The 27,450-nt window shown below is 52.1% G+C and overlaps 1 protein-coding gene across 1 annotated transcript; it reads right to left on the bottom strand.

Moving 5' to 3' along the window:
- Window positions 1-1,211: 1,211 nt before the first annotated feature.
- Window positions 1,212-24,528, bottom strand: LMOD1 (leiomodin 1). The gene is made up of 3 exons (XM_069875632.1): window positions 24,087-24,528; window positions 4,108-5,745; window positions 1,212-2,664 (listed from the first exon to the last, which is right to left on the bottom strand). The coding sequence occupies exons 1-3, from the start codon at window positions 24,345-24,347 to the stop codon at window positions 2,638-2,640; spliced, it is 1,926 nt and encodes a 641-aa protein (XP_069731733.1). The 5' UTR covers window positions 24,348-24,528; the 3' UTR covers window positions 1,212-2,637.
- Window positions 24,529-27,450: the final 2,922 nt, after the last annotated feature.

Below are 27,450 nucleotides of genomic sequence, written 5' to 3'. Positions count from 1 at the left end.
GGGGGGTGGGATGACCCAGAGGGAGCCCCTGCCCCAGTTCTGGGTGAGCCAGGGATTTCTGAATGACCCCAGGTGGATTTGGGGTGACCCTGCAGGAGGCCCTGGCCCAGGTCTGGGTGACCTTGGGGGTTCTGGGGGGACCCTCAGGGGTCCATACTGGGACCAGTGCTGTTTAATATCTTCATCAATGATATAGACAGGGAGACTGAGTGCACCCTCAGCAGGTTTGCAGTTGACACCAAGCTGAGTGGTGCAGTTGCCGCACCAGAAGGCCAGGGTGTCATCCAGAGGGACCTGGACAGTCTGGAGAAGTGGGGCTGTGAGAACCTCATGAGGTTCAACAAGGTCAAGTGCAAGGTCCTCCATAAGGGTCAGGACAATCCCCAATTTCAGTACAGGATGGGGGATGATGTGATTGAGAGCTGCCCTGCAGAGAAGGACTTGGGGTGCTGGTCGATGAGAAGCTCAACATGAGCCAGCAAGGTGCACTCACAGCCCACAAGGCCAACTGTATCCCAGGCTGCATCAAAAGCAGCGTGGCCAGCAGGGCGAGGGAGGGGATTCTGCCCCTTTACTCTTCTCTTGAGAGACCTCATCTGGAGTATTGTGTCCAGTTCTGGAATCCTCAACATAAGAAGGATACAGAGCTGTTGGAACAGGTCAAGAGAAGGGCTACAAAGATGATCAGAGGGCTGGAGCACCTTCCATATGAGGGCAGGCTGAGAGAGTTGGGGTTGTTCAGCCTGGAGAAGAGAAGGCTCTGAGGAGACCTTATAGAGACCTTCCTGTACCTGAAAGAGGCTACAAGGAAGCTGGAGAGGGACTCTGCATAAAGGCTCATGGTGACAGGACAAGGGGGAATGGTTATAAACTGGAAAGGGGCAAATTTAGGATATAAGGAAGAATTGATATACGGAAGAATTTCTTCACCATGAGAGTGGTGAGACACTGGAACAGGTTGCCAAGGAAAGTTGTAGATACCACATCCTTGGAAGTGTTCAAGGCCATGCTGGATGGGACATTGGGCAGCCTGATCTAGTGGGAGGTGTCCTTGCCCATGGCAGGGGGGTGGAATTGAGTGATCTTTAAGGTCCCTTCCAACCCTAACGATTATGTGAGTTGCATGGGGGTGGGGGGGGTGGGGGTGGGGTGTTTGTGTGACACTGATGCGGCCCATGGCACAGTTCTGGGTGACCCCAGGGATTTTGGAGTGACCTTGGAGGAGCCCCCGGCACAGTTCTGGGTGACCCCAGGGATTTTGGTGTGTCCGCTTGGCTTCGAGGAGCCTGGTTGTGGGTGTTTGGCAGCCACAGGGTGCCCCATTTGGGGGGTTCTGGGTGAGTGACCAGGGAGATCTGGTTGAGGCATCTGGGTGGCCCCAGAGTGCTCTGTTTGAGGTGGCCACATGGCTCCAGGGTGGGGCTGTTGGTGCCAGGAGAGGGGAGAGCTGCCCTAGACGTGGGGCTGAGCCCATTCCCAAACAAGCCCTGCAGCCCTTTTCCCCACCCCATCAGTCCTGGGTGACCCCGTGGTGCAGACCTGTCCCTGAGGCAGGGGAAGCGTTGGCTGAGCTTTATTGCTGGTGCAGTGGCCACAGTCATACAAATGGCAAACAAGGCTTTATGCCAGGAAGATCCAGGGGAGCTGGGCATCAACACAGCCCCCAAACCTACTCCAGGACCAGGAAGAGCCCCTGGACAGACCTGTGCCCAAAGGCAGAGGGGTGGGCAAGGCTGCTGGGGACACCTCAGTCCCTGGGTGAGCCCTGCTCTCCCTGGGCAGGATTTGTTTTCACACAGGGGGCAGGCAGAGTGATCGAGTGTGGGGTCCAGAAGGTGGTGGGTCAAGAAGACGGAAAGAAAACCCAAACCTGAAAAACCCATCTGCAAAAATGCTTCAGGCTGCAGGACAAAATGCCCTAGGCTCCGGTGGGCCCTGAGTAAGGCTGGCTGCGGGCACCAAGCCCCTGGCTCCAGCCCCAGCTTGACCAGTTGCCTCATCTCCCCATCACTTCCATCCCCCTTCTCTCCCTGGCCTCTCCTTTCTCCAACCTCCCAGTTCCTCCCAGAGTAGAGCCTGCACCCCAGCAGCTGGCACCCCACTGTTGTGCCTGCACCCCCTTAACTCTCCCAGCATCCGGGGACCCCCTGGAGAGCCAAGCTGTGATGATGATTGGGTTGTCTCCTCTCCCTCCAGAAAGCAAGGCTGGGGCTACCTCTGCTCCCCCCAAGCTGGACCACCCTGGGGGCCCTGCTGGCAAGCCAGGATGGAGGGTGCCAAGCCTCTTTGGTGTGCTCCGAGGGGAGCTTCCCGCAAAAAACTGTACTGCAGACCCCTCCTCTATCCTTGGCATCTCCAGGCGGCCAAACAGAGCAGGGCACGGTGCTGGCAACAGAAAGAGCTCAAAGGCTTCACAACCACAAAAATAATAAATACATCTTCCTCCTGTGCTGCATCCAACAACCGTGCTGACCCTCCTTGGGCCCAGCCCTTCGTCCGGCCATCCCAGAGAGATCGCTGCTCCTTGATGCTGGTCACTGCAGGGTCCCAAAGGGCTTGTCACAGAAACAGTCATGAGAAAGGTGAGTGTCCTGGGCTCTGCCACGCCGGGCTGCGGGGGAAAAGCCGTTCCACTCCCTACTGCAGCAGCTTCGGTACCTCCACCTGCAGGAGAAGACATCCCGTTACTGGGGGGAGCAGGGACCGATGAAAGCAGATGCGGGAATGGCTCAGGCCTGCTCCCGTGAGGAGACCCACAGTGGAAGAGCTGGGTCACTCCATTGCTTCTGGGGATGCTCAGCCCACTAGGACATCTCTTCCTCTTGGCCAGGCTGGTTGTCCCCACACTCCAGCTAGTGGTCTGCCTGGCCAAGGGACATAAACCACCTGGGGTGAGGGAGACGTTTCAAGGAAGGGAAGTGACTGAGCCCTTGTACTCGGCATTGGTGAGGCCAACCTCAAACACTGAATTCAGTTTTGGGTCCCTCAATGCAAGAAAGACATTGAGGTTCTGGAGCACATCCAGAGAAGCTGGAATGGAGCTGGTGAAGGGTCTGGAGAACAAGTGTTATGAGGAGCAGCTGAGGGACCTGGGGTTGTTTAGCCTGGAGAAAAGGAGGCTGAGGGGAGACCTCATCACTGCCTACAACTGCTCAAAAGGAGGTTGTAGAGAGGTGAATGTCGGTCTCTTCTCCCAAGTGGCAGGTGATAGGAGAAAGGGAAGGGCCTCAAGTTGTGCCAGGGCAGGTTCAGATTGGACATCAGGAAAAACTTCTTCACTGAAAGGGTTCTCAGGCAGTGTCAGAGGTTGCCCAGGGAGGTGGTGGAGTCCCCATCCCTGGAGGGGTTTGAAAGATGGCTGGATGAAGTACTCAGAGATCTGGTTTAGTAGTAGGCAGGTACTGTTGGGCTTGATGATCTCAAAAGTCTTTTCCAACCTAGTGATTCTATGATTCTAAGGCATCATGCTGGGAGCAGCAGTGGAGACACAACCTCTCCAGCCACCCTAGGTGACTTCCCAGCTCCAGGGGTGTGGGCTCAGCTATTCCAATATGGCAGCAAATGCTCCTGGAGCTGCTGCCCTTGGGAACCCATTGCCTGCATTCTCTTGCCTGCAGGGATATAAGTCCATATAGTGCATGTGAGCCTCCTTTTCTGCATGAGGAGGTCCTGGATTTCCATCCTCTAGGACTATAGTTTAAAGCTGGCTTCTTCCTTGTGTCACAAAACCTGCAGCCAATCCTGACTGCTGGAGTGAGGTGAATCTGTTCATCCCAGGGGCTCTGCCAATGCATGGATCTGCCCCTTTCATGCTCTCTGACAAGGGACGGATCTTCTCCTGTTGGATGGGATCTGCTGACCCCAGCTGCTCTGTAAAGAATTATGCAAAAGGATGGATCTGCCCACCCTATGTGCTTGCTGAAGGGATGCATTTAGCACACCACATTCTCTGTGCAGGGGCTGGGAGCACAGACACCCCGCACTGGAGAAGGACAGCCCTCACCTCTCCACTACCCAAGAGACAACAGATGTGACCTCAGATCTCAGCCCATAGAGCAATCCCACGGGTGCTGCCTGGAGGCCACCCCACCGCAGCCCTGCACTTGCCTTCTTGAGCTGTTTGAGGTTGCTGGAGCGGATGGCTGCCAGCAGCTGGTCCCGTGAGTTCTTCTCCTGGACAGGCAGCACCCGGTCTCCCAACTTCCTCTGCGTGGCTGGTGAGAGCGAGTTCCTCAGGTTCTCATTGATCAGTGGTGGAGCGAGTGGAGGAGGAGGTGGGGGTGGTGCGGCAGATGCCTCTCCTTTCTTGGGAGAGCTTTTGGGGGAAGCCTTGGGGGATGGCTGCGGGGATGGCTTGGGGGACCCCTTCGGCAGGGCTCCAGGCTTAGGCACCTCCAAGAGGTCTTTCTTCTCCCCACGCTCCTGTGCCATTTTTTGTTCCTGGAGGCGTTTCTGCCTCTGTTTGTCCATGTTTCGGCTCAGCAGGTTGGTAACTGTCATGCGTGGTCCAGCCAGCTCAAAGTGGTAGCCCAGCTTCAGCAGCGTGGTGTTTTCCTTCAGAAGCTTGGCAATCTCCATCTCCGTCTTCCCCCCACAGATGTGCCGCTGGTTGTGGAAACGCAGCTCTGTCAGTGTGTTGTTCTGCAGCAGTGCCCGGAAAATGGCCAGGATGCCCTTGCCTGTAATGTGGTTGGAATCCAGGTTGATGCTCGTCAGCACCTTGTTGGACTTCAGCATGATGGCAATGGCAAAGGCCACGTGGTCATCGGCACGGGTGTTGGCCAAGGCAAACAGCTTGACCACAGTGTTGAACTCCAGGGCCTCAGTGAAGCGCACCAGGGTCTCGTTGTTGATACAGTCCGAGTTGTTGACGTTCACTTCAGTGACGTCAGCATCGTTGTTCTTCACCTTCTCAATGAGCTCATCGAAAATGCTGGAGGCTTCATCGTCCTTGGCCTGATCTGGGGAACTGCTGGTGGTGGGCTTGGAAGGGCTGCTCTCGGCTGCCACCTTGGCCTCCTGTTTCTCTTCCACTGCCTTTTGTGCCTCTGGCTGTGGTTTCTCCTTCTCATCTGCTTTTGATTTTTTCAAAGCTGAACTCTTTTCCTCTTCTTTTTTATTTTTTTCGTTCTTATCTTCTCCCTTTTTGTCCTTTTCTGCCTCTTTCTTTGATCCTAAAATCTTCTCTTCCTCCTTTTTGTCCTTCCCTGTGCTCTTCTTCAATGCAGAACCCTTTTCTTCTTCCTTTTTGTCCTTCCCTGTCTCCTTCTTTGCTGCTGAGCCCTTTTCTTCCTCCTTCTTATCCTTCCCTATGTCCCTCCTCAGTGCTGAGCCCTTCTCTTCTTCCTTTTTATCCTTTCCTATGTCCCTCCTCAATGCTGAGCCCTTTTCTTCCTCCTTCTTATCCTTCCCTATGTCCCTCCTCAGTGCTGAGCCCTTCTCTTCTTCCTTTTTATCCTTTCCTGTGTCCCTCCTCAATGCTGAGCCCTTCTCTTCCTCTTTTTTATCCTTCCCCATCAGCTTTTTCTCCATGGCCTTGACTTTGTCATTGATAGCCCTCTCCTCTCTGGTCTTGGTCTCAGCCTCAGCTTGGACTTTTGGGTCTGTTCTTTGAACACTTTCTTCCTTTTTAGAGTCTTTCCCAACTTTTGTATTCTGTTTCCGGGCCAGGTCTTTGGAAGGAGCTTCTTTTCCCTTTTCTTCTTCATTCTTGGCTCCTTTATTCTTCTCACTCAATCTGGTTTCCTAACAAGAGAAAAATACCAAGGTGTTACAGAGAAAATTGCCTCCAACCTCCACACTCACCACCCCAGTTTCGTTGTCACCAACTCTGTGTCTCTGTCACACAGGAGCAAGCATGGGGCCCTGTGGGGTAGCACTGCAGCTGGGGAAGATGCATGGGAGCGAGTCCAGAGGAGGCTACGAAGATGACCTGAGGGCTGGAGCACCTCCCATATGAGAACAGGCTGAGAGAGTTGGGGTTGTTCAACATGGAGAAGAGAAGGCTCCGGGGAGACCTTAGAGTAGCTATCAGTATGGAAAGGGGCTCCAGAAAAGCTGAGGAGGGGCTCTTGATCAGACTGCAGGGGTAGGACTAGGGGAAACAGTTTTCAGCTGAAAGAGGGAAGATTGAGATGAGATCTTAAGACGGAGGTGGCTCCTCCGTCTTGTTCTTCCCTCCCTCCTTTGCCCCCTCTGGCCTAGGTTGACCAGAGCAGTGGTGGCTGCCTCATCCCTGGAGGGGTTCAAGGCCAGGCTGGATGGGGCTTGGAGCCCCTGATCCAGTGGGAGGTGTCCCTGCTCATGGCAGGAGGTGGAACTGGATGGGCCTTGAGGTCCCTTACAGCCCAAACTATTCCATGACTCTGCAGGACAGTCCAGCCTCGGGAAGGTCTTAGACTCTGCCTACGATGCATAAGCTGCCCTACACCAGGCATTTGTGATAGAAACCTGGTGAAAGCATCAGGCAGGTTCCGCAGGAGGCAATGTGGAGGTGCTGGGGAGGAAGCATGAGGACTGCGAGTCCTGGTCTGAGCAGTGGCAGGGGACAGCCCTGTGGCCAGGACTCATCAGGGAAGTAAGTGACCCTCTCCAAATCAGGGTGGTTTGGCCCTGAACATGGGCCACAGCCTCCTCCATCTCACCTGAGTGATTTAGCACCACATGTTCACACACTGCAGCCTGTGGCTGGGTTTTGGAAGAGTAAATTTTAACCAAGCCAAGGTCCTGGGTCTAGGGAATGGTTCAACATCCAAATGCCCGAAATGCAGGCAGAGCCTGCAGGACCCAGGAATGCCAAGGCATCTCTGCTCTTCTTCTGCCATTGGTCCTGTCCCCAAAGGCTCCAGAACTTTGTGGGATGTCCTCCTTCATCCCCAGTGAACAGATGATAACCTAACAAGCAGCAGGATGCATCTTCCTTAGCAGACTGGACTGTCTGAGCCCTTCCTATCATAGCTTCCATGAGCTGTCCTCTTTTAATCACCTTTTGTTATCATCTTTTTAATCCAGGGATAGATCTAGTGCCTGTACCTCTGTGAACCCCAGATGTTTTCTCAGCTTTCCTAAATGGTTTCCAGCTGAATGCTCTGCACGTTTGCCTGGTCCAGAGCCCAACACACTTCCCATGCTGGCCTGGATGCTGCAGGTGATGGCAGAGGTGACACTTCTGATCCAGCAGTCACACCTGGGCTCTCTGAAATGTCCTCCTTTTGACATGAGCTTGTGTTTTTGAGCTCCCTGCGTAAAACCAAGGAAATGGAGACATGGTATTTCTTGCTTTCTAATGCAAGATGTTCTCCCAGCACATCTGCTTCCAGCATCCAAAGGCATCAAAGGGGGAAAGAGCTTCACTGGGGTGGTGTTGGGGAAGTTTTTGCTGCATGTGTCTGGCAAAACAGCATCACTGCAGCTTCCCCTGCTGCCCCTGCCCTGGGATCTCCATAGTTTCTCCATTCTAAGAAGTTCTGCAGTGCCCTGGACCCCATGAGTTTCTCCTTTTATCTCCAGGCCACCCAAGGTGCCTGGTCATTTCTTAGTGGCCTGGCAAACATCAGCGCTTCTGTTTGGGCTGCCTCCTTGTATATTCACTCTTCAGAAGTGATTTCTGCCTTTGCTTTCATGTTTGTCATGATTCCATTGTTGTGTTCATGGGACTTTGATAAGCATGAGGAGCTTAGTATGGCTTTCAGCTCTCCAGTGCTGACCCTCAGGTAGCGACTATCTCCTCTCTGCATGCAGAGGGATGAAGCCCAAGGCTTGATGGCCATTTTCTTACAAACTGCCCTGGCAGCAAAGGATTTTCCTCTTTCTCTCCTTGCTTGAGGGCCCTTTGTTCATTCAGCTTTTGTCCGTCAAACCCCCTTTTCACATAGTTTTTGGTACTTCTATCAACTAACTGCACCTCCCCCTTGGTACAGCCTGTGTGGTGCACAGCTGCTGACCACAGCCAATGCCAACAGCTCCAGGACACAGAAAATGCCACACTGCAGCCTTCACCTCTGGCTGGTGAGGCTGGGAAGTGTCTTCCATCAGCACCAGCTCTGCTTCTGCAATTAAAGCCTTCACTCGCAGCTTGGGGCATGCAGCCTTCCAAGCCTGATGGTTTTCTTATGGCACCAGATTCACTTTCTCAAGTATCTGGAGAGATGCAAACACAGGACTGAGACTTTGTTACAGTTTGAGAGCAGGACACCAGGGCAGAATTCATCCCCGAACATCAGATATGAGACACAAACCACAACAGAGATGAGTCAACACTAGGGACCCATAACTGAAGACAGATGAACCCTTGACATTGAGACCACACAGCTCCTGCCTCTTGCAGCTGGCCTGGCTCATCCTGGGTGCCCAGCTTTTGCAGCACAGCTTGGCTCTGCGTTACAGCTGGCACCATGGGGTTTCTGTCTGGAGATGAGCAGAGGGTGGCGTGCCGGGACTTTGCTAGCTGGGAGCCCGGCAGCAGAGCCCTGGTTAGGTCAGGCTTTGTCCTACAGCTGCAGGATTAATCTGGGCATTGTCATCTCAACCACAGCGATGCTGGCGAGCTGACAGCAATGCTGGTTGCAGGAGGAGGAGGAAGCATCAAGGTGAGGGGGTGACAGAGTGAATGTCATCGTTGCCAGGGGGAGTTTAGGACTTCAGGGAAAGGAGATAGAAAGACTCCTGGGAGCTGCAGCTGTGACATCTTTATGAGCTCTCAGGGACCTCCCAGGGCTAGGACAGCCCTGCGGCTTGAACCCCCAAATCTGAGTCCAGAGACCCTGGTCTGCAGCCAGGGCTGCCCTCTTCCAGCTGATGCCTTGGCTGTGCTGTCTTCCCCAGCCCAGTCCCCGTGGTGTCTGTACAGGGGCAGAGTGCGGCTTTGCCTTCCCAGCATGCGGCACTGCTGGCCCTCAGGGACTGCTTTTAGTGGAAAATACTGGCCTGGCAGCGAGCAGGGCAGCCATGGGGACTGTTTGTACCTGGCATATAAACAGAGGCCATCTGAGGTGAGAGAGCTGTTTATTTAGTTAAGAGATTTCTTGGCTCCCCTGTGTAGACCTAAATAGGTGACAGAAATGCACAAGCCAGACCCCTACAGAGCCCACCCATGCATCCACAACCACTCATGGCTGCAAAAGGACCAGGGGTGGGGCTCCCAGAGGTGTCCCAGTGCCAGCACACCCCTGTCCTGGGGACTGCAGGGAGCAGGCTATGTCACCTCCTCTGGCACTGAGCTGGTGGCCCGTCTCACCAAGGTGTGCCTTGTTCGCAGGAAACTCAGTGACATCATGAAGCACCTCAGGGAAGGATGAGCCCCACCTGCTCTGGCAGGAGGCTGCCCAGGGAGTGTGTGGGGGATGAGGACTCTGCTGCCTAACTCTGTGCCCCGACATCCAACCATGCCTTTCGAAGGTGTTTGGGGATGTCTCAGGTTGGAGGTTGCTTGTAGCTCCCTGAAAGAAGAAGCAGTTGCCCCCCAAGGGCTCTGCAGCCCTTCTGTGTCCACAAGCTGAGCAGTCCTCGAGGCAGAGACACCAGCCTCATCTCCACACCAAGCTCTCCAAAAAGCCTTCTCCTTCCCAGCCCAAGCTCACATGATTTGACAATGAGGAGCCCTGAGTCTCCCCTAAGTTGCCTTGCCCATCCAAGACCAAGCAGAGCAAAAGTTTTGGCCAGGAATGAGAGATCTTGGAGAAAGGAAGGAAAACTCTGAAAAGAAGGACCTATATCTCCCAGCTCAGAGAAGGCAATAGATTTCTCCAAACCAAAGGAAAATAAGATGCATAGCAAATACCTGCTTAGCAAAGATGCTGAGAATGTCTCATTCCCACACCGTTAGTGCTGTTCTTGTTAAAGCTACCATCCAGGGATGTGTTGCCACATGTCCAGGTGCTGCGTAGTGGGACAAGTCTGGGGGAAGCAGGGAACTGGAGCCAGAGTGCAGGATGTGAAAAAGGAACCAGTGGGGGAAGAAGCCAGCTGTGTTCCCAGGCAGGGGAAACCAGGCAGGCAACGGATGTGCAGTGCCCAGCTGTGGGTGTTACAGCCACCATGGGCAGCGTTTGTAGTATTGCATGTGTCCAGCAAATTTGGGATGTGCTGGAAAGATCATGTCAAAAGGGCTGCAAATTATTACAGACAGTGCTGGCTGGTGGCAAGAGGTATTCCTGCTGGTTCAGTTGATGCAGAGCTGTCTTGACTGTGACATCCTTGTCCCCATTGGGGAAGCCCTCTGCAAGCACCTGGTTCCAGCAGGAGGAGCAGAAGGGGAGGAATGAGGAGCAAAACCTTCCACGCAAGAAGGAATGTTTCTAAAACCAAAGGTCACCTTTTACCCATCTGCCACTGCCTGCATGAGACTTTCTGTCCCTTAGAGGAGATTTGGGACATCCCTTAAGCCCATTTAGAAGCCGCTCTTGGCAGGCAACTCTCCTGCCTCTGCACCCATCCCCAGGCTCTCAGTGTGCCCCACTACTCTGGCTCCACCGCAGCCAGCTCCGAGTGGTGACATCAACCCTAACTCTGCTCACTGGTGATGGTGCAGAAGTCCTCATCTCCAGGCTGGCAATGAAGCATGCTGCTTCAGCTCCTGGAGCTCAGGAGAGGAGCTGCATGGCAGAAGAGGAGAGGGAAAGGCATCTTTCTCCCTGGTCTTAAAATCCTGGCTGTCTGCACAGCCCCCAGCACACCTCCTCCCGCAGTGCAGGCCACTCGCCAGGCCGTCTCCAGCTGCAGTGGCCAGTGCCAGACCTGTGCTCTCCCCATTGCCATCTTGAGTCCTGCCTGCTCGCTCCTTTCCACCGCGCTGACATATTTACCTTGGATACCTAGAAACCAGAGCCACTGCACCCCCTTCTGTGCCATTCCCCCTGCCACAAGCATCATTATTAGGGGAATATTCTTACACTGCATGTCAGACCTTTAAAAATAAGCCTAATGAAAACAGCCTGGTGCTTGGCTGATTAATCATCAGTGTTTTGATGAACTGAAATGCCTTCCCCTTTCCTCTAAATAGACTAAAATGAGCATTGCCATTGCTTGTTAGCGTTTGTAACCCTCAAACCCACTCAGATGTTTCCTTAAAAGGCAAAGGAGACTGGGAACTTCTTGTCTGGAATTTGAGCACTTGCAGCACCGCTCCTGATGCTGAGCAAGGACTGCGGATGGAGCAGCCGTCCAAGCTGGGGATGGCTGGGAGCGGAGCAGAGCAGAGGGGCTGCTGAGATCTGCTGTGGGTGGTGGGGATGGGCAAATGTGCCCGTCCGCTCTCCAGGGCAGGATGGGCGCCTGCCGACTCCACTGTAACACTGTGTTAACTCAACTTAAGCCTGACTGAGGCTTTGCATCCATGGAATAATTTCTACGGAAATACTGACATTCATAGCAGCAACATGTACAAATCACAGCATTTCGAGAGCCCGAGCCCATGGCTCTATCTGGTTCCTAGTGTGGAGCACGCTTTCTCAGTGGTCCTTGTGAGGTTTTTGTTTGTGCTGCATTGCATCAAGAAGTCACGTTCAAGCAGGGACATCCTGCAGATGAGCAAACCATCCAAAAGCAAATGAAGCTAAAAAGCATATGGAGTGCACCAGAGAAGTTTTAAACTAGTTAGTAGGAAATACTACTTCACCAAAGGTGTTGTCAAAATTGGAACAGGCTGCCTAGGGTGGAGTCCCTATCCCTGGAGGGACTTAAAAGCCATGAAGATGTGGTGCTTAGGACATGGTTCAGTGGTGGAGTTGGCAGTGTGAGGTTTACGGTTGGACTCAATCATCTTTAAGATCTTTTCCAACCTAACTAATTCCACAGTTCCACGATTCTGGGATGTGATGGTGGACTGAGGTTTTTGCCTTCTGCCCTGAAGGCCCCATAGCTCACTTTGGGGCAGAAAATCATTACTTAGACAGTAGGTATTGATCTGGCTGCTTGCTCAGCATGGTCAGTGAGAGCTGGCCACCCCACTGGGCCCACAACAGGTTCCTAAGTGAAAGGGGAACACACTGGAACAGAGAGGAGAGGATGGGTTGCCCAGGGACTTGTGGATCTGCACCCAAGCTGGAGGCCAGGGGCACTTTGTGGCCTGGCTGATGCTGTTACATTAGTCTCTGGCAAAGGGGACGTATGGAAATACATTTGCAGAAGAAATGTTTTGTCCCTGGAATGGGCCAGCTCTCAGCAGCTTGCAGTTATTTTGAGAGGCACATCTTGGGAAGAGTCCCTGAAAGCCTGGATTACCAGGCTGAACATACCACCCCACCATGCTGCCACGTGCTTGGCTCAGCTCAAGAACAAGATGTAAGGATGGAAGCCGTGGGGGCGCACGTGCTGCCCCGAGCTTGGTACTGGCTCAAAGGCACTGCACCCCATCTGGGTTTGAGGAGGGCTTGGATGAAAGGGGGAAACCAGAAGAGTCCAGGATGGCTCCTCCAGGAGGCTCGGTGCTGGGGGCACATGGCACACTGCACCCAGAAGGAAAGGGCACTGTCAGCAGAGTCCTCAAGGCCAAACCTCCACCTGCAGTTCATGTGAAACCACTCCAGAAATAGTGAACTCAGCCTGCAGGCTTTAACTGACTCAGTCCCTAGTGTCACCTCCAGCTCTGGTGGCCTCTGGAAGCCAACTATGAGACCCCCCATCACCCCTCTGATATGAGAATATCAAGAGCACAGGACAGGAAGCCTGAGCTGGGATGAGACTCACCCCAACCATCAGCACTGCTGGAAAATCCAGGATTAGCTCCAATGGCTCCAGCAGTGCCTCGCTGTGCATGGCAACAGGGACATGGGCTGCACACCCCCCACACACAGGGGCACGGTGCTCGCCTGCATGCAGCCGTGGGGAACTCTGATCTTGAGGGGTAGAAGGGGAAAATATGGAACAAAGTGAGAGGCAAGTGTCGGTGCCTTCAGAAACTGCCTGCATGTGTAAACTGCACCCATTTAGCTCAGCCAGTTGGGCCACACGTCCACTTGCAGGCACAAGTCTTGCGCCTATGCTCTTGCAAGCACCAAGGAGTTACCACTGCTTGTAACTGAACTGTCCTACACCAGTGTGTGGCCTTCCCAACCCATGATTCAGGTGCCCACTGAGGAATGACTAAACTTAATTAATCCAGCAATTGTTTCAGCCAGGTGAAGTGATTTCTGCAGGTACCCTAGAGCCCGTGAGTCTTCTTGCAACTCACTTCTCTCCAGCAACTCTACTTGGCATGCTGCCTGCCTGGCACCTGGCTTTTTCCACCAACAGTGACTCTCCACCCAGAGCTGTGCTCCTTGTCATCCAACCAGAATCCCTCCAGAGAAGTAGGGATGGGCAATTCAGTCCAGGCCAAGAGACTGTCCCTCTCTTCCAGCATCTACTGGGATAATAAATTTCTCCTACAGCCAAAAGGACATTTCCCAGTTTGTCTCTTGGAGGGCATGACTTTGGCAACAGGTACCCACCAGCAAAGCTCCATTGGCCCCATGCAAACTCTGAGTGATGGACGGGCTTTGGAGGTGGGAGAACTGGGAAGCAAGGAAGCCTCAGGGAGGAAGGGAAACCTGAGGGACAGCTCGTTGGTCAGCTGGGGGCTTCTGAACCAGGCTGGCAAGGGAAGGCACTGGGGTTGGTTATTTGAAGTAGGGAGTTTAGGCACAATTATGGATCCATAACTAACAAGCCAATCTGGTATCATGGCCTGAGGGGTTTCAGTCTGTCCTATGCATGCTAAAGAGTCCTACAAATGTCTTCAGAGCCACCACGAGACTCTGAGGTTGAACCAATGTCTCTAACTCTGGGCATCTGTGTGATCCTCTGGAGATACCAACATAGATGTGTGGGCATTAAAGGATCCTGTGTCTCTCTCTGTCCTGCCCAGATACCCCAAATCCCAGCCAGAGGCTGTGAGCAAGGCACCAGCACCCCACCACCCCACAGTGTGGGTGAAGGGGGCTGAGGAAGCAACATACAAGCCACATGAGAGCTCCCAGAAGACAGAGATGCCCCCAAGACTGCACAGAGAAGTCCCTTGGGTTTGCCAGAGGGCAAAGGCATGTTGATTTGCACTTTATGTTCCTGCGTATTTGGGAATTGTGCTCTGGCCATGCAAGAGGGCTACTGGAGCCAAGCTAAACCACAACAAGTTAGCCAAGCTGCTCCTTTTGTCCATTCCTCAGCCAGTTTTGAGTAACTTAGGGACAACTCAGAGCCAAGGACATTCCTGAAAAAACTGCTGCATCCTTGGCCGAGTCCTGAGAGCCAGAGACCACCAGAGGCAGTGGGACCGTGAGGACCTGCTTGCCCAGGACAGCAGAGTCCAGGTCTGTGTGACACACCCCATGCACAAGGGGACCTGGCCTTGCTCTACCTGGAGCAGTGCCAGGGCAACCCCTGCTCCTCAGCTAAGAGCAACCACTCCGGGCCAGTGTGGTGCGATACCTGGCTCGCAGCCCCCATGTGCCTCACAGAGGTAGGGGCTGCCTGGCAGGACTATTCTCAGGCAGCAAACCACTTCTCTCTTGGCATGTTTGCATTCTTTTGTCATGAAGCAAGGGTGAAAGAACCCTGGCTCCCAGCACTGGGACACACATAGACCTAGCACAACTCCACGGCTGTGCTCTGCTGAAGTCCAGAGCGATGTAAACAATTTCTGGCCGTGTCCTGCCCCAGCTATTGCTGTTATTTTAATGAGGAGCTCAATTATTCCCTTTCCCTTCTGCTTAGACCTTTCTGACCCCAAATATCAGTCTTTTTGCACTTCCCAGGCCAAGGTTTTGAAAAACATCCTCCTCCTGAGATGCAGTGCTCTTCTCTAGAGCCTGGACAACTTCTGGCCCTGACTTCTGTCTTGCTTTGCTTTCTCCGCAAACAAACGTTTCAGTTGGGTTTCCTTTAATGGAATAGCTCCAGCCCTTCCTCAGCAACGCACGGCCATTTGCCAGAAAGCCCTTAAACCACTGGATACTTTGCAAAAGGAAACTTCGGGGTTTCACTGGTTTAAGAAGTTGGGTTTTTTTCTGTTTTTCCCCATTGTTCTCCCAGCCCCTTCTCCTGGCACGGCCATGGCTGAACTGGCTATTCCCAAGCTGAGACCTGGTCTCTGATCCTTTCCTCTTCGGCAGAGGTTGCGAAGGGCAGTGAACATCAGCCATTCACACTGTGCCACCTCAAGGCTGGATTTACGCCTGGTGCGCTTTCCGTAGGAAGCCCACGAAGAGCATTCCTCAGATTTTTAGGAACAGAAAAACTGTAAATCAGCCCTAGCAAGTCTTAGCTCCTGTCTCCCATCCTCTGCATCACGGGGAGGGGCTGGGCGCTCAAGACACAGGACTCTGTCTCCCAGCCTCTTGGGATGACATGGAAAGCATCTCCAGATCCCTAGCTCGTATAGGTCTCCCGTGGGTCCCATCAGCCCAGGGGACTATCACAGACATCCTATGGCATCAACAGTGGCTGTGGGCACCCAGTTTGGGAGGATGAATCAACATCTTAGAAGCAGGTGAGATGAGCCCCAGCCCCAGATGCCTGCCTGCCAACATCAGAGAGCTGGTTTACTGGTCAAACCCCTTGAATAGCTTATGAGGAGGAGGAGCACTGGCACCCTGTGCTCCTACACCACGCTGGAGCTGTAGCCAGAACGCAGCACTTAATGAGATCAAGCAGGGCGTGCCAGGAGTTGTGATCTCTAGTTCTTAGAAACCGAAGTTCTTCCCTGAAAGGAAGCAAACCACAGCTCCCTCTCTGCTGCAGGCAGCTCTCAGGGCTGTGCGGGTGCCTGTTCCCATACCGGGCATGACCAGCTGCTGCCACGGTCCCCTGACAGGAGGCAGAACAACTTGGAGCCCTCAGTAGAATTCAGTAGGTCCTGGTGTGAATCCTGACCCAAATATCATATCTCAGCCCTGGGCTACTCAACCCAACGTCAACAGGTGCACTCACCACCTCTGCGACCCTCGGCCATCGCTTCCCCTGTTGGATTTCTGCAGCTCTTGTTCCTGCCTCTTTTCCCTTGTCTGCTCCTTGCAGAGGAAGGGACTGAGCAGGGCTTACATCACTTCATGGTGTGGCTGCTCCACCACTGTTGCCACTGTCCCCACCGTGACTTCAAAACAAGTACCCTGATACTCTCCTCCCTGCAAAGTGAGATCGTCTCACTCCATCGTGCTGTGATTCCCACCATGGCACAGGGTGGGCTTGAGTGACACAATCTGTTAATCCCAGCGTCCTGCTGGGAGCTGAGTCACTGGGACCATTTTAGTATGCAAACGTTGTCATAATGCTGCAAAAGAAAGTGATACATGAAGGGTCCCAGCTCTTTTCCTCTTCTCTATGTCTATTTATCAGCTCAGCATAACAAGATAAAAAAAAAAAAACTCTTGTGCAGCTCAGCCCATATAAACTGAACACTGCATGGAGTTAATCTGCATCCCAGCTGTGGTTTATGTAAATACAGAACTCATCTTTTTACTCTTGGGTTTTCAGCCTGACTGGAAATTGAGCTTTTTCCCTACTCATTCCCTTAGATGGACCTCGTGTCTTTCAGACAGAGTGTGCATGACCTAAGAATCATGGGAACTTAGTGCTGCCACTCGCCCCCATCACAGCAAAACAAGGTTTCTGCACCATTTCCCAGTGGCATTACAAAAACTCTGATGCTGCCACGAGGTTCCCTCTCACACTGCTTGTTCAGAAATGCAGCTCAAACCAGGGTGTGTGGCCACTGCACTTGCTTCAGCTGTTCTCAGTCCTCTGGCATGGGATCACTGCTGTTTCTCTTCTCACCTTAGAGCTCTCGCTTCTGATGTTTGTTTGTCCTTCTGATTATTGGATTGGTATCTTTCCAGAAATGAAGAATTTAAACATCCAAGCTCAAAGAGCAGTTTTCATTTCTGGACAATGGAAGGGTTCTCCTACACCGGCTGTTCTGCAGCTGGCTGTGGACACCACAAAGCAGAGACCATCTGCGGCCTCCTTTAATCCTAGAATCATGGAACAGCTTGGGTTGGAAATGATCTCAAAGCCCATCCAGTTCCACCCCCTGCCATGGGCAGGGACACCTCCCACTGGATCAGGGGCTCCAAGCCCCATCCAACCTGGCCTTGAACACCTCCAGGGATGGAGCAGCCACCACTTGCCTAGGCAACCGGGGCCAGGGCCTCCTCACCCTCACAGCAAAACATTTCTTCCTAAGATCTCATCTCAATCTCCCTTTCAGTTGAAAACCATTCCCCTCATCCTGTCCCTGAACTCCCTGATCAAAGATCTCTCCCGAGCTTTCCTAGAGCCCCTTTTCAGTACTGGAAGCCGTTTTAAGGTCTCCCCAGAGCTTTCTCTTCCCCAAGCTGAACAACCCCAATTCTCTCAGCCTGTTCTCGCACAGGAGGTGCTCTAGCCCTCAGGTCATCTCCATGGCCTCCTCTGGACTCACTCCAACAGCTCCATGTGCTGAGGGCTCCAGAACTGAACACAGGACTCCAGGTGGGTTCTCACCAGAGCGGAGCAGTGGGGCAGAATCTCCTTCCTCGTCCTGCTGGTCCCACTACTTTGGATGCAGCCCAGGGCACAGTTGGCTCTCTGGGCTGCAAAGACCAAATAGGAAAGACTCAATACCTTTTTTTGATAGGAATGGTTGGACTCGATGATCCGGTGGGTCTCTTCCAACCTGGTGATTCTATGATTCTATTTGATTTCTTTCAAAATGCATGACAATTTTGGACACCCGTGTCTACGCTCCACAAGAACAACACAAAGACCAGGGAACTACAAGCTCCATTTCCACTCAGTGTGTTGATGGAAGGACCCACACCATTGTCCCCTGACCACTCCAGTGTGAGCCAGGTGCTGCTGGACAAGCAGCAGGAGAAAGGATGCCCCAGTAGCACCCACCCCTTACGGCTCTTTTGGAGGCCAGGAGTGGGGCAGAACAGCCACATGTTCTGATGACAGAAAAGCAAGCACCTATAGACCTGCCTAGGACACGGATAAAAGAAAACCAAGAACCAGGAATTGGTGAAGGCTCTTAGAACAGAGAAGGAACATTCTTGGCACATTGACAGAACTGGCTGATAAATAGAACAGCAGAGTTTAAATACATGTGTGTTAGTCAGAGACTGGTAAGATGCTTAAGGAATGATACAACCAATTCTTTTCCTTTGTTTGCAGTTTCCCTTGGGTCTGTCCCAGCTTTTTAAACATGGAGCTTGTATTTCCGCCAGATATTTTCATTTTCATGACAAGATGACCAGCTTGGGGCATTTATAAGAAATTTAGATAACAACTTGTTTTTCTATGGGGTTGAAGAACAGTAAGGATCTTCACTGGTCATGTTCTCTCCTTCCACACATGGCCCCAGGAACCAGATTAAACACCACCCAGCAGTGAGCACCCAGCCTACACGCACACCCCAGTGAGCTGGAAAGGAAGGAAGGACTTTTTACAAGACCTTCCCAAGGGGTTTTGTAATCCTTATCCATGGCAACAGGACCTGCTGCCCTCTGGCACCAGCATCCTTCAAATAGGCTGCATTTGGAGTAAGTAAACTCCCTCCAAGGTCACTGCTTTTCCCTCTGCATCAAAACCCAGCCATGAGGAACGCTGTCCCAGCATTCACTGCATCCAGCCAACAGTGAAGAGTGTTTGGGGTCACAGGGACATCTCCAGGAGCCTTGGGCCAGGCAAAGCATCCTGAAGAGATAAGGATGCGTGGACCTGGAACAGAAGTGCACATGGGTAGTAGGACATCTGAGAGGAAGGGGAAAGGTGTTGGAAGACACTTTCCTGAGCCACCTGAACTTCTCCTCTGGGAAGGGTGCTCAGCCTTCAGGGGACAAAAATACAGGGACCATGTGCACTGTGCACAGCTGGCCATGGCTGCATGCACCTGCCCTGGCATCCAGTATCTCCTGTCCAGAGCTTTCTGCTTCAAGAAGCTGGTCTCTGGGCTTACATGGAAAGAGACAACCCTCATGTGTGAAAGCATCTTGCTAAAAGAAGTGGGTTTATGGCCCTGGAGTTAGTCCCCTCCATCAGAAAGATAACACTCCCACATCCAATCAGAGAATCATAGAATAGTTGAATTGGAAGGGATCTTAAAGACCACCTAATTCCAACCCCCCTGCCCTGGGCAGGGACAAGTCCCACTAGATCTCCCTGCATCTTCCCAGCATATGTGCTTGAGGCAGCATGAAATCAGTGTAGCCTTGCTGGGAGGAAGGACTGGGGACTCTAAAGAGACTGGGACATCCAGGTGTCCTCTCATTGCAGGTGGAGCTGAGGGAAGGGGGCTCCATCCAATCTCAGGGCAGACAGTGGTGCTAGAGAAGGAGAGCACGAGGAGGCCCCCCTTCTGCCACCAGGGATTCAGTGTTTTGGGCACCGCAGCGAGGCCAGGTGGGAATCCAATAGATCCTAGAACAGCAGCAGGTGGGTTTTGTGGCGCGTCTGAAAAGTAAAATCTCCTGATATGGATATGGTGACTGCTAAGGAGCACTCATCCACCAAGCCACCGGGTCCCATGGCACGTGCAGTACACACAGAGCAGTGGTAGCTCTTCTCAGCCAGGTTCCTCTGGCAAAGGTCCCCCTCAGGGGGTTTAAGAGTGACCAAATTCCAGTGGGAAAGATGGGTGTACCCCTGGGGTGTGTGTTGTAGTGCTGTATGCACAGATACAGGCTCTGCAAAGATTTCACCAACAGCAGAGGGAGAACATGTCCAGAGAAGAGCAATGGAGCTGGTGAAGGGGCTGGAGAACAAGACTTATGAGGAGCGGCTGAAGGACTTGGATTTGCTTAGCCTAGAGAAAAGGAGGCTGAGGGGACATCTCATCACTGCCTAAAAAAGGAGGTTGTAGAGAGGTGCTGGCGTCTTCTCCCAAGTGACAAGTGATAGGAGAGAGGGAAGGGCCTCAAGCTGTGCCAGAGCAGGTTCAGATTGGACGTCAGGAAAAATTTTTTCACTGAAAGGTTTCTCAGGCACTGGCAGAGGCTTCCCAGGGACGTGGTGGAGGTGGTTTGAAAGACAGGTGGATGAAGTGCTCAGAGATCTGGTTTAGTAGTGGGCAGGTACGGTTGGGCTTGATGATCTCAAAGGTCTTTTCCAACCTAGGGATTCTATGAACAGGCCAAACCCAGCTGGAGGAGCACTCACAAATCCATCTCCTCATGCAGCTCAGCTCTCAGACAAATCCGCCCTACAGAGACACCCACACGGAGACACCCGCACTGAGCCCTGATGCCCTGGGGCAGCAGCTATTCCTTTTCCAAAGAGAAATCCCAGGCACCATACAAAGATTTCAAGTGACAGCGAGTCAGCTGTGCATCCAAGTAAATCATCCTCCAGTTATGCCACTGCTTCAATTTCACAGCATGTTTCTAGCCTGAGTTTCTCATTATGTCTTTTCATGCTACACTAATGAGCCATGAGCCATTAGAAATCATCTTTTCATTTATCTACTCAGGAATATGAGTTTAACTTTGGCTCCCTTGATACCTGTACCTTGTTGAACACATCTGTGGAGAGGTACTGTCCCAAGCCCCACTCCTGAACCACACTTTCACTCGCTAGCACCGCAAAATGAAGATTAATGAACTAATACATCACCAAGATGTGAATTTGGCTCCCCAATGTGGAGAAGTGAGGGCAAAGCTCATGATTATTTTGGGCTGTTTATAAACTGCTTCCTAGTTACCCAACTTTGCCCTTTCAATCACTAAGTAGACATTCTTTTATGCAGTTACAATATTTCTAAATATTTTGAGTATTTAGGAGGGTATGGGGAGACTGGAACCAGTCCAAGAACAGGGCAATGAGTGTGAGAACTGAGAGATGGACAGAAACTGAGCCTTTTCCTTTAAAATATTTTATTTTGAACATTAGAGAAATTCTTGCATAGAATCATGGAATGGTTTGGATTGGAAAGGACCTCAAAGCCCATCCAGTTCCAACTCCTGTCATGGGCAGGGACACCTACCACTGGATCAGGGGCTCCAAGCACCATTTAACCTGGACTTGAACACCTCCAGGGATGGGGCAGCCACCACTGCTCTGGGCAACCTAGGCCAGAGGGGGCAAAGGAGGGAGGGAAGAACAAGACAGAAGAGTAAAAATAGGTAGGGAGACAGGGGTGCAGTAGCTTGGGTCAGCATGCTGCCAGCTTCGCACCAATGCGAAGCCCCAGCCCCAGTCCTGGCAGCCACAGGAATCTGGAGCAGCTGCTGCCCCACATGGGCTGCGACCTGGGCACCTTCTGGCTTTGCAAAACAAGGTTTAGTCACAAGGGTAGATCTCAAGGCACTGCTGCAGAGCTGGGACAGGAACTCCCTAATGTTTTCTATCCTTGCTGCCTTTATGCAAGGCACTACAGTCCTATAAACTCTGTAGTTTAAGGACATGATCAGTGATAGGACTCAATTATCCTTGCGAATCCCTTCTGACTCAGATAATTCTGTGATTCTGTGACAATAATAGAACCTCCTGTCTCTCCCTACTGCAGAGACATCACAGACATAGGATAACATCTCCCAGATGTTCCAGCCCTACTGGAAGGACCTTCCCTGCCTTCCTGCCCACACTTTCCTCCCATGCTCACACATCTGCTTCTTGCTTGCAAAGGCTTTGCTCCGTGCATTTAATCAGGGCTGCTGAGTGGTTGGTGATGCCCAATGCTGGGAGCCATCAAAGGAGAGAGATGGGGACAGACACCGAGGGGTGATGCCTGCATCCACCCGGGGAACACCGTCCCCTGTGGGTGTGCAGCCACAACGCTGTGTTGGCAGGCACGAGTTCACAGTGGGAAAGCCACTGATATAAGTGCTTGGAGAGCTGGGTGAGCTCAGGAGCTTCCCAGGATGCTCCAGATGGATCCGTGTTGTCACTCCACCCTGCAACAAAACATGGCTCTGTGGCCTCCTTGAGCAGAGGGAATCATCAGCCTCCTGGGCTGGTTTCTATTATTGCTTCTGTGGGCTAATAATCCCATCCCACCCCATCCCATCCCACATCACCTCCCAAGGTCCTGCTCCACCACCGGCATGGGCTGACCTGCTAGCCCTGTGAGCTGGCATTTTCTAGGCACTAATTCCAGCTCCTAACAATGCCAAGGAGGAAGGGGTGGAGGGTATTTTTTTCTCGGCCTCCAGGGTTTGAAACAGAAGAAGACAGACAGTTCTGCTGTATCCAGTTACTGCACTGCAATCTAACAGAGCCAGTTCCACAGACAAATCTGACCGACAGCCAATTTGCTTTGTCTTCCCTGGCCCATGGCTGCTGATGTTCAAAGAGAAGGATGAGGAGCGCTTTTCTCAGGACCTCCATTGCTGCCCTCTCTGCCAGCTGGAGCTGGACATCTTGTCCTGGGGTGCCTCTCTTCCCCATGCTGTCCCCTGCCACCACCCCATGTCCTCTCCCACAGAACACGCACACTCAGGCATCTTTGAAGTAACACAGTCTTTAACTAGAACTTCCCAGCTCTCTTATTTTTTCAAAAAAACCCACACATTTCCTCCCTTCCTCCTGATCACAGGCATTTCCCCATCCCAATTCTCAGTTGACTCCTCTTCTTCCCACAGTTAAAACCAAAATAGCATCACTAGTGATGACAAACACACGAGTCCCTCCTGCCTGGAAAAGCAGCTTTTCCAATGTCAGCTCCCAATGCTGGCATCACCACCAAACCAGTGCAAACCCCTGAGGTGTCACTGGGCTGACTGCACACATAACAGCGTTCCTTTTTCTGGGCAGGCTTGTCCTGCAGCACCTGCAGTTCTTCACAGGGAAATTTTGGACCAGCCCACTGGTGGGAAAACAAAGCCCATGCTGGGGGCACAGCGCTTTCTGTCCCGCAGCCCACGTCAAACGCCACATAAAGGTGAAGGTATGAGGGCCGTGTCCTCACAGCCAGAGGAAAGCTCCCAGGTGGCCTAAGCCTGAACTTGGAGATGGGCAGCGAGGGAACTATTTAAGCCCTTTTTGAGATCTCCAAAATAAATCTGCATTTACGCCCCCTACAGCTGCAATTTTTATCCTTTTCTGCCTATTCTCTCCCAGGCCCTGGTCGGGAATGGACCCTCCAATAATAAACTCCATACACATTGATAAAGAGCTGTTTCCAAGCGTGCATGGGCTACTTAGAGCTGGATTGCTCAGCTGAGAGGTCCAGGTACTGCTGGGTGACCTGGAATTGATAAAGAATTGGAGCCAGAGCAGTCAACAGAGGGGTATCCAAGTAAGCCCCCACGCTGCTTACACTGATGATGGTCCTCACCACTGTCCCGACCCAGCAGATGCAAATCCAGCCCAAGATATGAAATCTGCCTGTGACTACACAGATAAATAGCTGAAGAGTTTCCTTCTTTCCCCTTGTGGCTTAGCCCGCCATGAAAAACTAGGGAAACCAAATGCTTCCCAGCCTCCCACACATGAAGCACATACCAAATATTCTTAGTGCAGAGTTTAATTAAACATTACAGGGTAGTGGGACTGGCTCTCACTAGGATGAGCAGGGGGACTGGCACAAAGCTTCCTAGCTCAAAGCAAGCTATTAAAGAACTTGCCAGGTGCAGTGAAGGAGATGAAGGTACCCAAATCAAAATAAAAGAATAAATTTTAACTGAACAATAAGCCCAGAACAAACAGCCTGAGATAAAGCCTGCTTCTTGGGGTGATTTCCACAAAGGTGCAAACTTTTATTCCACAAGAATCAGAGACTGTCTAAGTTTTTGCACAAGAGGAACTGAAAGGACTGAGAGTCTGGAAATGTCCAAAGGAAAAAAACAGGAGGAAAAAAAGCACAGCCAGCAGGATCGCTGTCACTACACCTTCCCTGCTCCCTGCCCTCCCAAAGGATGTTAGAGCATAGGGAGAATCCCTGGCACCAGAAAGGTTTTGTCTTTGCAAGTAACGCCAGGATTTCATGAAATACTCCATTCCCTCCCAGAGTGCCTGGACCAGCTCCCTGCCTCGCTCCTCTGGTCTCTACATGGCAACTATTCCTCTCTAGAAAGCACAGTGCACCTTTCCTGGGGTTTCTGGCTTCCATCTCTCCCCTAAACCGGCGCAGCAGCAGTCATAGGTACAGCCCTGCATTGCTCACAGAAACACCTCAAGTATGAGGAAATGCGACTTACGTCTATCGAGTGTTCCCTCTGAATGCGTCTCCTGGTCTCCTTTTCGCAGTGATTGTGCACCGTGTCACAGTTTTGTGGGCCAGGTGGAGAACTTTCTGTTTGGTTTTTCTGACTAAGCTCCAGAGGGATACTGCCATCTGCATCCACCACATCCAGCTCCTTTTCCAGCTCTTCCATCTCCTCTGGGGACAGAGTAGACAACAAATTGTCAATATCTGGATCTTCACTAACTTGTCGCCGATATTTGGCCACTTTGGACATCTTGGCTCGCTGGCGAGACACGGTTGCGGTTGTGTGTGGTACCAAAGAAAGGAGAAAAACGAGAAGCCGAAGCTCCAAATCTGCTTCCCCCAGCAGCAGCAGGTGCTGAAGCGTTAAATTGCAGCAGCCCTCAATTGCTGCAGCCCAGGATATAGTAGTTATAAAGAGGGGACACCCCTCGGTCCAAGAGTTGGCCAATAACAGGACCCAGCCAGGATTTCGGGTGCTGGGAAGCCAATGGAGCCCAGCGGGAGGCGGGGAATGGTGCTATCGGAGGAGTCTGAAACCCGAGGACATTCCAGGGAACCATGCAGAGCTGCATGACCAAATTTAGTCCGGAGCATTTAGCCTTTTAAAGGCAATGGGCCAACCTAGTGAGAAAACACACAAAAATGCACAAGCTGGCAGGCTGGGGATCCGGGGGTGGGGGAGGCAGATCCCTAGCGTGTGCCCATCTCTGCCAGAGGGCTAGTAAAGAGGTCAGTGTGACTCCAAAGGTAAAGGGCATCTCCTGGTTACAGGAGAGGAGAGTTCCTGCTGAGACAGTGACAGCTCTGGGCTGTGATCAGCAATAAGGCATCCACCCCAGAGAAAGTTTTCATCTTTATCCCACTGCTCCCCAGGGTCTGCACTGTAAACCAAAGCACACAGCCCTTTGAGGAAGAGGTGGTTGTGCTGCTCGCGCAGGATGGCTGCTTTACAAAGGATATGCAAAGCCCAGCACCTTTAAAGTGATGAGAAAGAAGGCAGCGAGCTCAGCCCAGCCTGGCGCCTGCTCCTCGCTCTGCAAAGCCTGACACCAGCACCATCCCTGGGTCACTTTATCAGAGCTTCTGCCAATTCCTTGACCTCTGCAGGGGTGTTTCTGCAGCTGCTTTTCATCACAACACTCCCATATCCCCTCACCAAGCCCCATCACTCCCTCTGCACAGACTAAGTTCCTGAGTCTCTCCTGCTTCTGGTTCAGGCAGTGCCCTAAGCCTGGGCTTTGGCTCGAGGCACCTATTTTTTTTCCATCCACCTAATCCATCAAGGAGCTTCCTGGCACCTGCAGATTCTCCCAGAGGCACAGAGGCAGCCAGGTGCTTCTCTCCAAATTTCAAGGCAGCTTTACCCCATACGCAGCACTTTGTACCCATTCGTCATGCTGACAGCTTCAGCCTTTTTTATTCATCCTCCTCCTAATATTTACTGCCTGTTCTCAGGCCTCTCTCTCCCTGCTAACCCAAACAAGCAGCCCTTTGGTCATCTTCTGTAAAATAAGCCCTCATAAGATTTTCCTCATCCGTCTAATTTCCTCCTCTGCCCATTTTCCTCGCTCAAACCCCATCCTGAACACAGGCACAGGGCTCTCCAGGTGAGTGTCCCAATGCCTTGTGGTACAAACCAGACATTTTTCATCCTAACAGGAAATGCACATTCTTGTTGCACTCTAGGCTTTCACTTATCTCCAGCATCCCAGCTCCTGCTCATAGCCTTCCGATGATTCACCAGCATGATTGAGATTTTTTCCAGACTGTAGAAGAAACTGTTGGGTTTGGTTGCCAAGTGCAGAACCTTAAACACTGCTCTGTTGAATTTCAACCCACTTCATCCCATCACTTCTTTCTCCCTGATATCCTGACCCTCACCTTGGTGCTCACTTGTACCGAGTACTAGGAGGGACAAGGCCAGCCCCTTCCCCTTCTTCTGGTTAAACGCAGTCAGGCTCTTCTCCTTCCCATACACCAAAGCTGCCACAGCTGCAAGAGCACTGAAGGCAAGAGGTCAGTGGGAACTGCATGCAGGGCTGCATCCAAAGCAGTGGGACCAGTAGGGTGAAGAAGGAGATTCTGCCCCTCTGCTCCACTCTCCTGAGACCTCACCTGGAGCCCTGTGTTCAGTTGTGGATCCCTCAGCACAGGATGGACATGGAGCTGTTGGAGTGAGTCCAGAGGAGGCCGTGGAGATGACCTGAGGGCTGGAGCACCTCCTGTGCGAGGACAGGCTGAGAGCGCTGAGGTTGTTCAGCTTGGAGAAGAGAAGGCTCTAGGAAGACCTTAGAGCGGCTTCCAGTACTGAAAGGGGCTCTAGGAAAGCTGGAGAGGGATCCTTGATCAGGGAGTGCAGGGATAGGATGAGAGGAATGGTTTTCAACTGAAAGAGGGGAGATTGAGATATCAGAAACAAATGTTTTGCTGTGAGGGTGGGGCGGCCCTGACCCAGGGAGGCCCTGGCCCAGGTTGCCCAGGCTGCCCCATCCCTGGAGGGGTCAAGGCCAGGTTGGATGGGCCTTGAAGTCCCTGATCCAGTGGGAAGTATCCCTGCCCATGGCAGGGGGTGGAACTGGATGGGCTGCGAAGTCCCTTCCAACCCAATCCATTCTGTGACTCTGATTCTCTCGCTGGCCGCGAGACAAACTGAGCAGGAATTGCTTATAAAATGAGAAGAGATCAGTGTGTTTAACATTTTCTCCTGCAGGTTCTGAAGGAAAGTGAAATAAAGCAAATTGGAGGAATCCTTCCAATTTTCAGTTGTCCTTTATCAGCTAAGAGTAAAAAATAAAGGAAGACAATTGCCCTAGATGGCGACACGAGGAATGGGGGCACAGAAAATTTTTCCAGCTCTGCCAGAGACCCTGTACATGAGCCTGGAAAAGGTGCTTGATCTGACTCTGTCTCAGCTCATCATCTCTAATCATGTTGCTATGTTTCAAACTGCTGTGCAGAAATACTCATTGGTGCCTCTGTGGTGCTCATCTCCACTATCGCATTCATCTCCTGCTCCCATCCTGCTTTCATTAAGGACAAACATGCCATGAAGGCTGACATTCACAAGGAGTCTTCTAAAGAATTCAAACCCAGCACATGAGAGTAGGTGGAGTGTTTTGGCTCCTTTCTGTTGCGTCAGCCCATGGTTTATTAATTAAGTACCTCAGCACGCAATCCACATCGCCTGTTGCAACTGCCTGATTTACTGCCCTTACAAGACAGCACGTGTGCAAGGTTAAATTAGGAGTGTGAAAAGAACAAGCGATTTACAACATAGAACGCTTGCAACCATGTGGGGAATGGCTTTGGGGGCTCTGAGGCTGCTCTGGTGTTTGCTGCCAGCACAGTAATTC

The sequence above is a fragment of the Phaenicophaeus curvirostris genome, chromosome 24 (genome assembly GCF_032191515.1).
Source record: "Phaenicophaeus curvirostris isolate KB17595 chromosome 24, BPBGC_Pcur_1.0, whole genome shotgun sequence".
In the NCBI taxonomy this organism is placed as follows: domain Eukaryota; kingdom Metazoa; phylum Chordata; class Aves; order Cuculiformes; family Cuculidae; genus Phaenicophaeus; species Phaenicophaeus curvirostris.
The sequence above is the reverse complement of the archived record's forward strand: the minus strand, read 5'-3'. Positions and strand labels throughout refer to the sequence as shown.